The sequence below is a fragment of the Podarcis gaigeae genome (assembly GCF_964106915.1).
Source record: "Podarcis gaigeae genome assembly, chromosome: 2".
Lineage (NCBI taxonomy): Eukaryota > Metazoa > Chordata > Lepidosauria > Squamata > Lacertidae > Podarcis > Podarcis gaigeae.
In genome coordinates this window covers 2480374-2498552 of record NC_139679.1, presented here as the reverse complement: position 1 = coordinate 2498552, position 18179 = coordinate 2480374, and the positions used below count along the sequence as shown (strand labels likewise).

Sequence of the window (18179 nt, the reverse complement as noted above, 5' to 3'; positions counted from 1 at the left end):
CCCTGTAGCTTTGCTTCTCGCAATGAGGGAACCGCCAGAAGGCCCTCGGCGCTGGACCTCAGTGAACAATGTGCATTTTAACACCAGTATGTGAGACAGAAATCTGATAGCTGGACTTTGTTTAATCAGGGGTGGTAGAAAGCACCACCAGTTGCATTTTATCCATGTTGTGCAGCTGTTTAATACAATATCGTATAAGCAGAGTTCCTGTGCATCCCAAGCTTCCTCCCTCTTGGGGAGGATGGAAGGTTGGACCTCTGGCTGCTATACGTCTGCTCAATACAATACATGCACTTACATTCACTTATTCATTAATTGCCCTGTAACATGGCTCTCTGGGCAATGTAACAAGAAATGTTTAAACACAACTTGAAAAATGTTAAAAAGACAAGAAGGAAAAGAAGGAAAAAAAACCCACCCCGATTACGGTCCAAACATACCACAGCTAAAAAGATCCAAAACATCACAGACTATTCCATATACTGTATTTTTCGTGTATAAGGCTAGCTTGTTTTCCTAAAAAATAATGTCCAAAATTTGGGGATGTCTTATACACGGATAAATCTTTCCCCCCATTTTCTTAAATCGGAGTCCCTCATATACATGGGGGCGTCTTATACACTGAAAAATACGGTATATACTGTATATAAATCTACCCTGAGCTCCTTGGGGAGGAAAGACAGGATATAAATCCAAATAAACACACACACGCAGCAATTCATCTAGTCCTCCAGAAAGCCAAAATAATCTCATAAGCACTAAGAACATAAGAATTGTGTCCAGTCACGGCTGCCCACAGGCAGAAATCCAGCCGGCGAGGAGGTGCATCTCCCCTCATCACAGAGAGGAGCGAATTTGAGCCCGCTCTGTCAGTCCTCGCACAGCATGGCGTTATGGCTGGCAGGCCGGATTGACGAGCCTGGCGGGCCGAATCTGGCCTGCGGGCCTTAGTTTGAGGACCCCTGTTCTGAAGCCTTGAAGCCCCAAAGCCACTTAGATTTAGAGGTATTGTGCCTCATGAACTTTCATGGTTGAGGGTTTTATAAATCGGTTATGCCATATTATCAATTTTGCAAAGAATTGCCTTGCAGGACCTTTGGGGGGGGGGTATCTAAAAAGACAAAACAGTGACTGGGCCCTTCTTGGCTTCCTCCCTTTCCTGTTTTTTTTAAAAATAATATTTATTAATGTTTCAAAAAAGTTCCAAAAGTGAAAAAAGAAAAAAGAAAAGAAAAATACAAAATACAAGAAAATAAAAACAGTTAAAAACAATCAATCTTTCCATATCTTGTCTTTCATTTACTTGTTTCCCCGACCTCCTCACACCTCCCTTTTTTGTATTCTAGTTCAATAGTTGTTTCAGCAAATCCTTACCATTTTTGCTTTTATCTTGATATTTTATCTTAATATATTGTAACTTTACATTCCACCTGTTAACAATCCATTTTTACATACCCCTTTGTAACATTGTTGCTAAAACCACATAACTTCATTCCAGCATCCTTCTAACATTCCTTAATTTTACAGTGTTTCTGTAAATAGTCTTTAAATTTATTCCAATCTTTTTCTACCGACTCTTCTCCCTGGTCTCGGATTCTGCCAGTCATTTCCGCCAGTTCCATATAGTCCATCAACTTCATCTGCCATTCTTCCCGGGTGGGTAAATCTTGTGTCTTCCAATACCTTGCAATAAGTATTATTGCTGCTGTTGTAGCATACATAAAGAGAGTTCTATCCTTCTTTGGCACCAATTGGCCGACCATGCCCAGGAGAAAGGCCTCTGGTTTCTTCAGGAAGGTATATTTAAATACCTTTTTCATTTCATTATAGATCATCTCCCAGAAAGCCTTAATCTTTGGGCACGTCCACCAAAGGTGAAAGAATGTACCTTCATTTTCTTAACATTTCCAACACTTATTATCGGGCAAATGATAGATTTTTGCAAGCTTGCCTGGTGTCATGTACCACCTGTATATCATTTTCATAATATTCTCTCTTAAGGCATTACATGCCGTAAATTTCATACCTGTGGTCCGCAACAGTCAGCAAACATAATGTTATGTCTGATATCTTGTGCCCATTTTATCATAGCAGATTTCACCGTTTCATCCTGAGTATTCCATTTCAACAGCAAGTTATACATTCTTGATAATATCTTAGTTTTGGGATCTAACAGTTCTGTTTCCAATTTTGATTTTTCCACCTGGAAGCCAATTTTCTTGTCTAGATTGTAAGCCTCCCTTATTTGATAATAGTGGAGCCAATCTCGCACTTTGTCTTTTAGTTTCTCAAAGCTCTGCAATTTCAACTTATCTCCTTCTTGTTCCAAAATCTCCCAATATTTCGGCCATTTGGCCTCCATATTGAGCTTTTTCTGAGCCTTCGCTTCCATCGGTGACAACCACCTTGGGGTTTTACTTTCAAGTAGGTCTTTATATCTTATCCAGACATTAAACAGTGCTTTCCTGACAATATGGTTTTTAAATGCTTTATGTGCTTTGACCTTATCATGCCACAGATATGCATGCCACCCAAATACATTATTAAAACCTTCTAAATCCAAAATGTCTGTGTTCTCAAGAAGCAGCCATTCTTTCAGCCAGCAAAATGCGGCTGATTCATAGTAAAGTTTAAGGTCTGGCAGGGCAAAACCACCACTTTCTTTTGCGTCACTTAGTATTTTAAATTTGGCTTCCTCCCTTTCCTGTCCGCCTGCCAAGAATGCTGAGCTGCTATTGTCCCAAGGCACCGTACTGAAGTTATTTCCTTGGATGCCTCCTTATTATGTCAGCCACCCTAACCCTTGTCTACCTCCCTTGGCATTCCTTCCGTACCCTTTTCCAATTCCTTGCAGCCTACATCTTAACCTGAAGCACTTCCTCAGAGCTCCCTCTCTCATTGGCCCCTTCTCACCTCAATTCTTCATTGCCTTTGTCCAGAAGATCCACTATCCTCAGGTTCCTCTTTCTCAGACAAGTGCTCCTGTCCCTAGAGCAGGAGTGGGGAACCTGTGGTTTCCAGATGTTGCTGGATTGTGACTCTCATAGACCTTTGAACATTGATCTAGGGCTGATGGGAGCCCAGCAACATCTGGAGGTCCACAGGTATCCGCTTCTTCTGTATGCGAGGGGTTTTAAGCTCAGCCAAGCTGACACCTTTCACTTCCCTCATGGAACCTGAACTACAGACATTCTTTGTCCCTGAGCAATTGTTATGTTTATGGACTTGCCATGCCATGATGTCGGCTCAGTCAGCTGGCATCAGAGGCTGCACCAGCACCTAAGCAATAGAGTGCAATGTTTTTTGCTTTGGACATCTTGGAAATAACCATGTTGCCATGCATCCTTATTCTGTGATGGATATCTTTCATAGACTGCTCAAACAGAGCTCCCTCTAGGCCAAAGCATATTTCCCTCCAGTAAAAAGTATAGCAAGGCTGTTCCTGGAACAGCGCTGCCCATTTCCCACTCTGGGGCACCAAAATCTTGAGGATTTTAGGAATATGCTATGTCCTTAGGAGTCCTGGAGGGACTCGGTCATATTTGATCATCTAAGAGAGGTTGCTTTTACCAAGTCTGGCATGCTCAGCAGAATGTCACTGGCATTTGTCAGCTTGCTAGAAGGAGCCAGTGTCCTTAATGGCAACACTTTCCTTTACAGAAAGGATTGGTCCAAGAGGTCTTCTAAGGGTGAGCATGAGCATCTTGGCAGTTCCATCCATGGAGGGGTCTCCAGTTCTATTAGGGTGTGTTGTTTTAGAGATAAAACTGATTTTTTATGAATTTATTCAGTGAGTGGTCTTAAAAATATGTTTTTGGATGTGAGTAATTAAAATTTGCTATTATTTTTATGATTGGACAACAGTTAACTTCATAAGTTTATGTTTGATGAAGAAACACATAAACTGCTTTCAGACAACCAAATAAATTTAATTTTACCTTCTGAAAATGTCAGATAATGCTAATTAATTAATTAATAATATAACTGCAAGTACTTGGCAATCATTGTTAATGATTTCTATGCAATTTTACACACATTTTACTTATCAAGCAAGAATAATTAATTTAAGCAAAATATATTTTGAATTCCCCAACTTTTTAGCACCCCTCATTCTTGGAATTCGAAAGTCTAAAAATTCAACACGCCTTAGTAATCCATGCTTACCCCATGAAAGTGACGATAAGCCCCCACATTGGGGGGGGGGGGCAGGTGTTGCATTCAAATAAGTACAAAATTCCCCTGGATCAGTCCTGTCATTGTGATCCAGTGACTGGTGTGAGAAGGTCCACTCACAATTCTGACCCCAATATAATCCTAGTGGACCAGAGGCAGCTGCCTTACACCAAATCAGACATCAAGCCTGGTGACTGGCAGCGGTTCTCCAGGGCTTCAGACAGGCTCCCTTTCCCAGCCCTGCCTGGAGATGCCAGGAGTAGAACCACAGACTTCCTGCACGTAAAAGAGGTGCTCTGCCACTGAGCTCCATCGAGGTGTCATCTACACAGGCTGCCCTTACAGATTCATAGAAGTTGGAAGGGACCCTGAGGATCATCTGGTCCAACCTGAATATGCAGCTGTCCCATCCAGGGATTAAAGCATTATCAGCATCACGCTCTAACCAACTGAGCCAGCATTAAGATGAGTCCCATTAAAATCCCAGTGTTGTCCAGCTTTGAACTCCAGATTCCTCCTAGCTCCTAATCTAAGAAAATGATGCCCCTTTTGGCACCAGAGGCTTCTCCGGTCAACCTCCCTTCCCCCACCAACAAAAAGATGTCATGGCTTGCTGACTATTGCTTGCTCTCAGCGTTATTTGCCAAATCAACAATCCACCATGACAACTTCCTAAATATTCAGACAGACAAGGAAGCAGAGAGAAACACAGGTCAGACAGGCGGTCAATTATCCAGCATGCACGAAAAGCCAGAGAATGCAACCAGGGACTGAGACTGTCAAGTCTTGTGCAGGCCGGCTGCAGCTGTGGGAGACTGACAGGAAAGGGAAAGGAAGGAGAGGCCTGCACAGACAACAAGTGAGGTCTTTTTCCAGAGATGTTGCTCCCTGCTAAGAAAGAAGATGCTTTCCTGTTTGTCCAGTTCAGATGAATTTTCCCGCTCTTGTCTTTGGGACAGCAACCCACAAGGGATATCCAGAGACCCACTGTGGTGTAGTGGTTAGAGGACTGGACTAGGACCTTAGAGACCAGGGTTCAAATCCCCACTCAGCCATAAAAGTCACTTTCTGGAGCTTCTCTCCTAAATTTATCAAAAGCATCTTGGGACTCCAATGTGCAAGAATGATGGGGGAGGGCAAACATTCTGGACCTAGAGAGGGGGGCATGTGGAAATCTAAGAAAAAACTGTTGAGAGCATCACAAAATGCCCATTTCACAGAAAGAAACGTTGGTGATGCTCAGAACCCACACCTCTCCCCCCACAAAGAACCAGTCAAAAAATACTGAACACACATTGCAAAATAAAAACCAAAAATGCACAAAAAGCAGGCAATACCTCCACAAAACATGTCACCCTCCCACAAGAAAAACAGGTAAAAAACTCAGTTGAAAGAAATCACGAGGGGCAAGACACTGCCTCAGGGAGGGTGTTTCAGAGCATTGTGATAGAAAGAAGCTGCATGTATATCCCTCGGGAAGGAGTTCCACAGGTGCAGAGCCAACACTGAGAAGACCCTGTCTCTAGTCACTGCCACTTGAATAGATCTTGATGAAAGGAAACGTGAGCAAGACCTCTGAGACCAGTTTGAAAGTCCAGGTAGCTGCATATGGGTATAGGAAGTCCTTCAAAGAGCCTGGTCCTAAACTATTGAGGGCAGGGTGAGGTAACAGATTTCAGCTGAAGGCCCTATGCAGCTCTAGGGCTGTAGGTTGCCCACCTTCCTGCACTAGGTCCATCTTACTCAGCTACGAGTGATTGCCTAAAAAGAAGAACTCTCAAAAAACCGGCAGGGAGACACAGACCAACAACAAACACCTTGCAACATTTTATTTATTTATGAAATCTGCATACCACCTTCCATTTGTAGATCTCAGGGTGACTCATAACATAAAAATACAATACCCCCCAATACATAATAAAAAATAAGAACCAATAATAACAACCCCCCTACAACACATTTAAAAGGAAATCGGGTGTCAGTCAGCCAAAGGCCTGGTTGAAGAGGAATGTTTTCACCTGGCGCCTAAAGGTGTATAACGAAGGCACAAGGTAAGGCTCCCTGGGGAAAGAATTCCACAGACTGGGAGCCACTACAGAGAAGGCCCATTCTTGTGCTGCCACCCTCCGGACCTGCCTTGGAGGAGGCACACAAAGAAGGGCCTCAGGTGATGACCGCAGGGTCTGGGCTGGTTTATATGGGGAGAGGCAGTCCTTCAGGTATTGCAGTCATCAGCTGGTTACGGCTTTATAGGTCAAGACCAACACTTTGAATCAGACGCAGAAACTAATTGGTGGCTAGTGCAGTTGGGCCAAGATTGGTATAATATGCTTAAACCGTCTAGCCCCATGGAGCAACATAGCCGCTGAATTCTGCACCAGCTGAAGTTTCCAAACCATCTTCCGAGGCAGCCCTACATATAACATGCCCTTCAGGGGAACAATTGACCAAGAAAACAGTTCTCATTGCCCATGATAGAGCAAGGTTAGGGATCCATAAGGGCATCTTCTGGGCCAATAAAATGGCTCAACAGTGCAACAGCCCTTGTGACAAGGTCTCCTTGTTTATTTCTGAAGCTGCTCCCACAAACTAGTGAGACACCCCAAAATATGCATGAGTATGTTTTGGCTCTCACCAGGAGATGACTGGTCACTGCTCAAGACCAAGGTAGCTGGAGTTGGGCGACGTCTTCGGATCTATAAGAAAAAAGAGTGGGAGAGGGGTGGGGGCGTTAGGCACTCAGAACCACTTTTGTCCAAACACTTAAATATAGCAAAATGGGTAGAGAGACAGGCAATAAATGGACAGCAACTACAAAGCCACAGGATGTGACTTTTCTTTATTTTGTTCTGTTCATACTATGCCTTTTCACCAAGGTACTCAATGATGGCTTTCACAGTTCTCCTCCGTATATCCCTGAGACAACCCTGTGAGGGAGGTTGGGCTGAGAGATGGTGTTAAGTCAAAGATGACCCAGTGAGCTAAGCCCATGGTTGAAGGGGGGCTTGAGACCAGGGGACCACCAGGCTGGCTCTGTCTGCCAACTACCAGTTGGAAGCTGGTGTCAAATAATCGAGGCAGCACCACCATTACCAGTGAGGGCCAAATACCCTTGCCAATATAAGGAAATACAACCCCTGAGGAAACGTAATTCTCTTTTCAAAGGGTATCTACTTAGATCTTAAAAGCTGTGAATTGCTCTGATAAATTCCCTTTGAGCAGCAGATGAAAGTGTTTATTTACACTAAGACATTTTAAATCAGCGCCTGTGTTTTTAATGTTGCCACAGTGTGAGATTAAAATATTTTTTAGTCTAATATTGTAACCATCTGGCCTGATTTATCTGCTGCTGCTTCTGGGTTGCTTTTAAACTCAGAGATCTTGGTTTCTTGTTTGGGTGCTGTTTATTTATCATCTATCTGCAAACCGCCTTGAACTAATGCAACATGTGCATACGAGCAGACTGACAATGGTCCTGCTCAGCAACCTGCCGTCCCTCCTCTCTGCACCTCGAAACTGGTGTGCCCCAGGTTCAGTGGCCAGACTGACAGCTCTCTTTGCAAAGAGACATCCCAAAGAAGACCTGTTTAGGATGGACCTCAGTAGGAGACAAGGATGGCATTCATAAACAGACAGCTCCTGGAACACAACACGATCCTTCTGGACATCTATGGCCCCCCAGATGTTGCTGAAATACATCTCCCTTCAACCCTGACAATTGGCCATGCTGGAATGGGATGACAGAATTTGTGAGTCCAACAACATCATGAGGGCAACAGATTCTGCATCCCTGGTTTGTGCTCTTTCATGATATTGCCCGTGCCAACCTTACTGCAAGTGTAGGGGGAGGGTGGGCAAAAGGAGCATAAGACAGTTCCCTTTCCTCCAACTGGTAAATTAAGTGACTTTCCATATTCCAAGGGGAGGTGTGTCTGATGTCCAAGTGAGAAGCAGTGCCTCCCACATTTTAAGATCAATCTTCTGAGGACACCTTGAACCCACCCAAACCCTAGAGCAGAGGAAGTCAAGATGGTGCCACCCAGATACCACAGACAACAACTTCACTTATCCCTGACCACTGACCCTGACCACACTAGTGGGGGCTTATGGGAATTGTAGCACATGTTATAGAGGGCACTGGGTTGGCATTTCCTGCCTTAGAGCTACAACTGGTTAGGAGGCCTCTAGCTGATGCTTGTTTCATAGACAGATCCCCATCTCCCAGGTTCCTTGGAGAGACAAATCAGCCATTAAGCCAATTTGTAGGATAGAGGAAGTCAGCATAAATACAGCCTGAGAAACATGTGGGGTATCTTCCAACTGCCACTCAAAGACTGAGCTGCATAATGCCAAACGCAAAAGCGACTTCTTCACCTGGTCTTTGAAAGCAGGGCACAGCCCAGAGTCAAGCAAAGATCAAGCTGGTGGCAGCTGAAAGATCAGATCCGCCTTTCCTTCCCCTCCACACCTATAGTAACATTGCAGAAAGTTCAATGTGTTCCCTGCTGTCTGCAGAAGGCACCCATGTGGTGCAGGAAAGGCAACTGCTGGGGAAAATGGCACCCAACACACTGATCACTCACCAAATAACTGCAGTTCTCATTGCATGAGCTTCTGAGGTTGCTGGGAGGTGCAAATTACAGTCCATGCTGCAGACATGTGCATTTTGGTGGTACACAGCCTCTCTAAATTCAGTCTCAGCCATTTGATGCTGCCAAATCCATCTTAACAGCAGCTATCCTATCTTTTCCAGGATATTTTCCCATCACTTTCCTTAGTGTAGAAAGCCCAATCTTTGGGGAAAGTAGGTTCCTTGCACAAGGCCTCTGAATCAACTATAATTGTACAAGCTGAACCTAAGTTATAGGATTGCAGCCATGTAGTGTGTGTTGTGCACTTTAAAGCCTTTCTCCATAACTGTATGACAGCTCAGTATCACCATCATTAATGCTAGCTTACATCACAAACAGCAAGAGAAAAAGGAAGCTTGAGCAAGGGGATTTTCCTGACCCCTCCAGCCCCTCATAAAGCCTCTGCAGAAGATCAGGGAGCCGTTCTGAACAGTGAGGTGTAGGGACCATGAGGATGTGGGGGGTGGAAGAGGAAGAATGTAACACACACAACACCAAAACAGGCAGAGGCACCTTGCTTTAGATTTGCTTCACTTCTGCTACTTAAGATCTGGGTCAGTTTTTTCAAGGAAAACAGTCACTACTTTCTGCAAGAGAAGGATGAATAACAGGCAAAATATGCACTAACAATCACACATTGACACACAGACACACAGGACACACACTCACTAGTGTTCTATGAAGTGCGCACATGTTCTCAGAGCATGCTTGAGTGAGAATGACACCCTCCTCCAATTTGTCACTTTCCATGTCCACACGCAGACGACTAAGAGGACAGATGAGAGACTGCATAATCAGAAGGCTCTATTTCCCTCCCTTAGGGCTGTCAACTTATTTATTGATAAGCCAATTAAGTTGAAATAAAATTTACATACCACCAAAAACAAGAGCAACAACCCACACCATTGCCTATTTAAGGCCTAACTGAGATACCGTAGGAAGTGTAAGGTAATTTATACAGCAAATGCTGTTCCTCATGATTAGGAAAGATGGCAGCCAGGTGGGCAGGGTATAAATAATAAAATTATTATTATTGTTATTATAGCTCCAGAGATTTATGAAGGATGCCCCATCTGGGTCCAGAGATTTAGAATTCAGGGCAAACACTCTGGGGCAAGAGCAGGAGTAGGAAACTGCCAGGCTGAGAGCCAGGTGTGACCCATGGCATCGTCCCTTCTTCTTTTAAATCAAAATTCTATACCTCCTGGTTATGAAAATATGCTCAAAAGTGTGTGGGCAATATCAGCTAACATCCCAGGGGAGCAGCTGAACTAAATTTCAGTGGCTGAACAACTCCTGGAGGATGCAGACCATTAGGATCCCTTCCAATTGGGATTCAGGCTTATCATGGGACTGAAAAAGCCTTGGTTGCACTGGTCAATGATCTCCAGTGGGCTAGGGATAGAGGGAAAAGCTGTTTCCTGGTTCTGCTGCATCTCTCAGTGGCCTTTGACACCATTGACCATGGGTAGGCAAACTAAGGCCTGGGGGCCGGATCCAGCCCAATCGCTTTCTAAATCCGGCCCACGGACCGTCTGGGAATCAGCATGTTTTTACATGAGAAGAATGTGTGCTTCTATTTAAAATGCATCTCTGGGTTATTTGTGGGGCATAGATATTCATTCATTCTTTTCCCTTCAAAATATAGTCCGGCCCCCACAAGGTCTGAGGGACAGTGGACCGGCCCCCTGCTGAAAAGTTTGCTGACCCCTGCCATTGACCATGACCTCCTTCTGGATTGTCTAGAGGAGCTGGGGGCAATGCCAAGCAGTGGTTCCGCTCCTTCCTCCTGGGCCGTGTCCAGAAAGTGGGGGGGGATGAGTGTTCAGACCCCTGGGCTCTCTCTTGTGGGGTGCCTCAGGGTTCTGTCCTCTCCCCCATGCTTTTTAACATCTATATGAAGCCGCTGGGAGAGATTATCAGGGGGGTTGGGCTGGGTGTTCATCAGTATGTGGATGACCTCTCTTTTAATTCAGAACCAGTGAAAGCAGTTATTGTCCTGTGTGAGTGTCTGGAGGTGGTTGGAGGAGGGATGGCAGCTAACAGATTGAGGTTGAATCCTGACAAGACAGAAGTACTGTTTTGGGGGACAGGAGGCAGGCAGGTGTGGAGGATTCCCTGGTCCTGAATGGGATAGCTGTGCCCTTGAAGGACCAGGTACGCGGCCTGGGTTCATTTTGGACTCACAGCTGTCCATGGAAGCGCAGGTTAATTTTGTGTCCAGGGCAGCTGTTTATCAGCTCCATCTGGTACACAGGCTGAGACCCTACCTGCCTGCATGCCATCCCAGCAGAGTGGTGCATGCTCTGGTTATCTCCCGCTTGGACTACTGCAATGTGCTCTACTTGGGGCTACCTTTGAAGGTGACTCAGAAACTACAACAAATCCAGAATTCCATCTGAGACTCAGAAAACACTGTGACAGGAAATGAGGCTGCCATTGGGGGTAGGAACGCAACTGACGATTATTGTGCTAGAGAAGAAACTAACAATTTTTTTTTTTTAGTTTCTTCTCCCATTAGATTCATAAAATGTTTAGGGGTATGAGTACCCCTGCGTCCCCCCCAGAAGAAAGCACTGAATATAACAACAACAACAACAACAACAACAACAACAACAACAACAACACCCACCTCTCTGTTGACTTATAAAAACGCCAGTATATATTATGCAAAATATGCATATTGGTTCTATTTGCAAAAGATGGATTTCACAAATGTTAATCTGACAGCAGTTGCATACTAGCTATTCAAAGTGGCTATTGCCTGTTGTACTTGTTTTACAAGATTGTAAACCTTGGGGGGGGGGGGGAACCCTGTAGAACTTTAAAAGGAGCCTTCAGACCATCTTGTGTGGCAGGATTGCTTCTCAAGCTCTCCAACGTGCTAGACTGGCAATTTCCGCCCCTCATGTTCCCCATCTGGCCCCTGAAGCATCCCACCCAACCTGGACTGTGGTGGCGTCATTGGGAACCAGCAGCTGATGACCCACAGACTAGAACCAGTCCACAAACCACCACTTACAGCAGCACCGTTGCATAGTACAGTAAGTAACGTATTTGTATACAAAATGTAATGTATTTTTTAAAAAGAAAATAATGGAAACATAAATGGGGCAAAGCAGAACATATGTGAAAAGAACATGGGCGGGAAATTTTCTGGGATTATGCATGATTTGTGGGGTGGGGGTAGATGCACTCTGGAGTGAATGTCAGAAGGGAAAGTGGGGTCCAAGAGAGGTCTGTGTGCCCCCACCAGGCAAGCTGCAACCTTTACGCCGGAACATATTTGTTTTCTTTTTTAAAAGCACACACATAAGAGGACCACACAGATCTAGCCAATTCTTTGTAGCAGGATGCTACAGGCATAACCCAGGTGCCCAGGGAGCTGAGTCTTTCCAGCCCTCTCCTTAGCTGGCACCGGGCCACGCTCCGCACAATCTTGGAGAGAGTTAAGTACGCCAAAGGGCTTAATGTCTATGCTGCGCTTTGTGTGCCTGTGTGCTTGTGGAGAGCTGTGTGCAGTTTAAGTGCTGCTAAGCATTAAATGATTAATTAATTATACTCTCTATTTCTCTCTCGCTCTCTAAAGTGCTTTGGAGATGAAGTGTGCTATGTTAGAGCTATTAATAAGGCTCCTGCATTCACAGAAGCTGGGAAAGCGGGGTCAGGCACACAGACAATCCAGTCCTGAGATTGTAAATAAATGCAGGCCTCCCCAGAATGTCTAGACTTATGGCAAGCAATAAGCCCATGTATCTTGTTAGGTGTCAGTATTTTACCTTTAAAAAATAGATTTTTAATTTTAATTTTTTTAAGTTTGAGTGTGGAGCTGCGTTGCATTGATGGGAGAGGGCATTGCAGATGAGCAAACCTTACCTCCCCCACCTGCACTGGTCAGTGGAAGGTTATTTTATAGAATTGTAGAGTTGGAAGGGACCATGAGGATCATCTAGTCCCAACCCCCTGCAATGCAGGAATATGTAGCTGTCCCACAGAACTGCAACCTTGGCATTACCAGCACCAGGCTCTGCCAAACTGAGCTATCCAGGCACATTTGATTGGTTTTGATCAAATATGGTTTTTGTCAGCCCAGTCCCTTTGGTTCAAAGCAGATCAGGCCTTTGGAGTTCCCACTTAAACCAGGTAGCAAATGCCTGAAGGGTAAGTAATCTGAAAGTGGGGGGCTGCAGGGATGAATTCACTACCTCCACCCCTGTTGTTGTTGTTCTGGGTCACCCTCCAGGAGTTCAAGGGTAACTATATGAAGCCAGGGGTCTGCTGCTCCTCATGTGGTTTAGAGGATCCTAATTTTCCAGGGTTCTGAGATGTGTGCAGAGTTCCATGCTGGGGAGGGTAATCAGAATAGCACTGGGGGGAATCTGATCCTCACTGCCTTCATCATGTGCCTCCTTAACTCAGGCAGTGGATGCCTGAAGAGAGCCAGTAGCCCGGCTAATGCACTGGCTCCTGGGGGGGGGGGGGGCTCATAGAGAAGCAGAAGTGGGGCCAGGTCTCTAGCTCCACCCCATGAATCTCCCAAGAGTTTTGTATGTCAAGCACCAAGGTCTTAAAAAAGGCACCCTTCCTGGTTTCATGGAGCCCAGATGTGGGAGCAGCTGCCTGCCCAAACCCTTCTCTCTTCAGACCTCCATGCTCAACATGGTAACGGCAGGGCCGGGCAGCAACGGGGACACAATGTCACACCCTGGCATACATTATAGCCCCAACCCTGCTTCTACACAGAAGAGCCAGTGTGGTGCTATGGTTAGATTGTTGGATTAGGACCTGGGAGACCAGGGTTTGAGTCACCACTTGGCCATGAAAGCTCACTGGGTGATCTTGGGCCACTCACTGCCTCTCAGCCAAACCTACCTCGCAGGATTCTTATGAGGATAAAATGTGTGTGTGTGTGTGTGTGTGTGTGAGAGAGAGAGAGAGAGAGAGAGAGAGAGAGAGAATATTGCACACCCCTTTGAGGCTCTTGGGAGGAGCATCCATGTAGGATGCTCTCTCAGCATCAATGCCTCACCTAGAACAATTGCCCAGGGGTGGCTGACCCACAGCTCAGTGCTGGTGTGCCAAGGTTTTAATTCTTATTGCACATACAGAAATTCCCTTCAGTCAATAACTCTTTCCATCCATTCCCTTCATGGGATGATAAGTCATGTGGAGGGTGGGAGGGAACAGGGCCATGCCCACTGGCATTCTGGGACCTGTAGTTTCTTAAGGGAGCCAAGAGTGGATAGGAGACTTCTATTTCCGTGGTTTAACCATTAATCGCTCTTCCCCGGGAACTTTGTAGCTCTATGAAGGGAATAGGGGTCTCCTAACAACTCTTGGCACCCTTAAAGAAACTACACTTCCCAGAATGCTTTGGGGGAAGCCACGGCTGTTTGAAATGGTACTGCTTCAAGGGCTCAGTGCAGATGGGGCCTAACTTCCCCTGAATCAGAGCCAACATGAGAATAACTCCTCAAAGCAGCACAGCAAGTGCTGGAAGCCAAAGTTCACTTTCAGGTCCCTTGGGGCAGCACTCCCTTGAACCCCACACGAAACAGTCATGTGCACCAGAACCCTGGGATTATTTTGTTGTGAAACTGTAAAATGGTAATTTCACAATGCAAGGTCACAGGCACCCGGCGTGTGACATCATTCAACACTGTGTACACATTACTAATGGTTGGGATCGGCCCAAATGTGTAAACATAATGGAGAAAAACCAATATTTATGAATAATTGAGTAACCTCTGAGTTGCAGAATCCAGCAAAGGGCACATGAACAGATAGCAGTGGGTTGTTACCTACAAAACCAAGCTAAGGTGCTAGCCAGGACATCCAGCCAAGCAGCAGACCAATTGCTCCAAACAGAAACAAAGCCATAAATAGGGTATATCAGTGGTTTTCAACCAGTCTGCTGTGCCTGGGGTGCCTTGAATTATAGTCACGGGCGTCACGGGCAATGCTGGCCTCTGTCCCTCTTTCCTTCCCTCTCTTCCCTGATGCCCTCTTACATCTTTGCCTCCGAAAAGCTTGCACAGCTGTTTTTTGCAGCAGCCCTGGCTATAAGCTCCGCAGGCTGATGGCGCCTGTGGGAGGCACTTCTCTTTGGGGCAAGACTGGGGCGGCTGCCCAGAAGACTCCGAAGGAGAGGGGAGAGGAGAGGAGGCTGAGGGAACACTCCACAAGGGAGGGTGTTTGAGAAAGGGTGAGAATCTGCCAGCTTTGCAGGCAAAGGGTGACATAACTGGGCTCCTGAGCCCCACAGGGGTGCCACAGAAAGAATGTAGATTGTCAAGGGAGCCATGGACTCAAAAAGGTTGAAAACCTCTGGGCTATATACAGTGGTACCTCTGGTTATGTACTTAATTTGTTCCGGAGGTCCGTTCTTAACCTGAAACTGTTCTTAACCTGAAGCACCACTTTAGCTAATGGGGCCTTCCGCTGCCGCCGCACAGTATCTCTTCTCATCCTGCAGCAAAGTTCTTAACCCGAGGTACTATTTCTGGGTTAGCGGAGTCTGTAACCTGAAGGGTATGTAACCTGAAGCGTATGTAACCCGAGGTACCACTGTATATATGCAAACATGAAGGTATCTACTCAAAACTAAAGTTGTCCTGAAAGAACCCAATATACCACATTAGACATCCCAAGTTCAGACCTATTAACATGGGATTTAAAAACAGGCAACAATAGAGACGCAGGTGGCGCTGTGGGTTAAAGCCTCAGCGCCTAGGACTTGCCGATCGAAAGGTCGGCGGTTCGAATCCCTGCGGCGGGGTGCGCTCCCGCTGCTCGGTCCCAGCGCCTGCCAACCTAGCAGTTCGAAAGCACCTCCGGGTGCAAGTAGATAAATAGGGACCGCTTACCAGCGGGAAGGTAAACGGCGTTTCCGTGTGCGGCTCTGGCTCGCCAGAGCAGCGATGTCACGCTGGCCACGTGACCCGGAAGTGTCTCCGGACAGCGCTGGCCCCTGGCCTCTTAAGTGAGATGGGCGCACAACCCCAGAGTCTGTCAAGACTGGCCCGTACGGGCAGGGGTACCTTTACCTTTACCTTTAACAATAGAGACAATTGCGTTTCCTGTGGATTGTCGTTTGTTCCATTTCAGCAGTAAATAACGGGTTTCCCCAGGGAAAGTGCCAGGGCAGAAAAAATTCTGCTCAGACATGGAGCTTTAAAACATGAACCTGTGCCTGGAAAGTGTGGCACAAAAGGAAGTCTGAATGAACCCTCAAATACAGTAAAAGACACCTTCAAAACAGAACCATCCTCTGCCAAATAGGGCACATGACGTCCCTAGCTATTGCCTAGCCTTCTCTATGCCATGATAATTGCCTATGTATCAGCAATTAAGGTGATTATATGTGGTGGAGGGGAAAGCTTCCGATCTTATTATTTCCACACCACCGGTTGTAATCTGACACAGTAGGTGCAGCCTAGAAGCAGTGTTAATCTGGTGATGATGAGCCTATTTTCCCCGACTAGGTATCACTAAGGGTAAAGTCCTGCCCCATCTGCTGGATTCATGTTCCTTGTGGGGCATGCCAAATGCTACTGTGTTCCATATTCCACACAAGCATCCCTCCACTGCTAGGATTATTTGGGACTTGTACCCTCCCCAGTGCAGGAGATCTTGCCAGTTCAGGAGACGGGGGTACATGTGTGCACTGTGTTTGGTCATGTGAGTTCCAGGAGGCACCAATGAGATGCTAATGATGCTTCCAGGAGGGACTTACCATGCAGCATTCTGACAACTGCAACATTGGGAGGTCCCAGGTGCCTCTCTCCCCGGCCTCACCTCCTTACTAAAACCTAGTTGCTATGGAAACCCACATTTGGAATTCCAAATAGAGGATTCAACTCTTACCTGCTCCCCACCCAAAAGGGAAGATAGTTGTTATTTGTTTTCCAGCAGAAAATGTACAGAGAGCAGGGAATCATGAGACATTATTTAGATATTATGACAACTGAGCTTTCCCTTTTTCTTGCTGACTGGATCCCTAAGCCCCAACAGTAACTAGGTCCCCTAAGCAGGAGCCATGAACCACCTCCTGTGATCCCAGGCTCCTCTCCATCTCCTGGCTCTCTTGAAATGAACTGCGTTTCTGCCCAGTGACCTCTCTCTCTCTCTCTCTCTCTCTCTCTCTCTCTCTCTCTCTGTCATGCACACAGGAACCAGAAAGACTATAGTCACTGCACGAGCAAGCAGACAGCAACTTCCAGACACCCTAAAGTGAGGACATGGCAACCACATTCTCCTGCATCCCTTCCAGGTCCCATCAGTCCATGCAGGTTGCTCTCTCAGCATCAATGCCTCACCTAGAACAATTGCCCAGGGGTGGCTGACCCACAGCTCAGTGCTGGTGTGCCAAGGTTTTAATTCTTATTGCACATACAGAAATTCCCTTCAGTCAATAACTCTTTCCATCCATTCCCTTCATGGGATGATAAGTCATGTGGAGGGTGGGAGGGAACAGGGCCATGCCCACTGGCATTCTGGGACCTGTAGTTTCTTAAGGGCGCCAAGAGTGGATAGGAGACTTCTATTTCCGTGGTTTAACCATTAATCGCTCTTCCCCGGGAACTTTGTAGTTCTATGAAGGGAATAGGGGTCTCCTATCCACTCTTGGCGCCCTTAAAGAAACTACACTTCCCAGAATGCTTTGGGGGAAGCCACGGCTGTTTGAAATGGTACTGCTTTAAGTGCTCAGCGCAGATGGGGCCTAACTACCCTTGAATCAGAGCCAACATGAGAATAACTCCTCAAAGCAGCACAGCAAGTGCTGGAAGCCAAAGTTCACTTTCAGGTCCCTCAGGGCAGCACTCCCTTGAACCTGGGCAAGCCGGATCATTTCTGACAAGAAAATCATTTTGGAACAAGGAGGACAGGAAGGATGTCAGAGGAGGCGGGGTGGAAAGAAGCTTTGCAGCAACAAAATAGGCATCAAGGCTTCATGCAAGGCTAACTCCTGTCAACAGCCAGCCATGTTACACCTCGCTTGATCAAAGGCAACGGGAAAGCAGAAACAAAAAAGGGAACAGACAGGCGCTGAGAAGCAGGCAAGGGTGCTTTGTGAGTGCCCTGTGCTTCTCCAATTCCTCCCAAGTGTGGGAACGTTTATATAATTTAGCAAAGTTTAAACGATCCCCTGTTTGAGTTTATGCAGCGACAAGTTGGTTGCTAACTCGTTTGAGTCCTATCAAAAATTATACCTTCCTGGTTGATAATCCCTTTCTGTCCCTCTTGAAGAAAACACACATGAATCTGAACCATATTAACATAAACTACTTTACTATCAGATTCATTCAGGTTTACAGAGTTGTTCCTGAAGGCAGGCTTAGGTTATAAACTATATACTAGATAGTAGTGAGTCAT

At 46.0% G+C, this 18179-nt stretch overlaps 1 protein-coding gene across 2 annotated transcripts in view; it reads right to left on the bottom strand.

Annotated features, from left to right (window-relative positions):
- Positions 1-18179, bottom strand: part of PPP1R1A (protein phosphatase 1 regulatory inhibitor subunit 1A) — a 71526-nt gene that overhangs the window by 18114 nt on the left and 35233 nt on the right. For both annotated transcript variants that reach the window (XM_083729276.1, XM_083729277.1), the window contains exon 2: positions 6809-6869. In XM_083729276.1, the coding sequence (XP_083585402.1) occupies positions 6809-6869 (61 nt within the window). The remainder of the gene's footprint in view (positions 1-6808; positions 6870-18179) is intronic.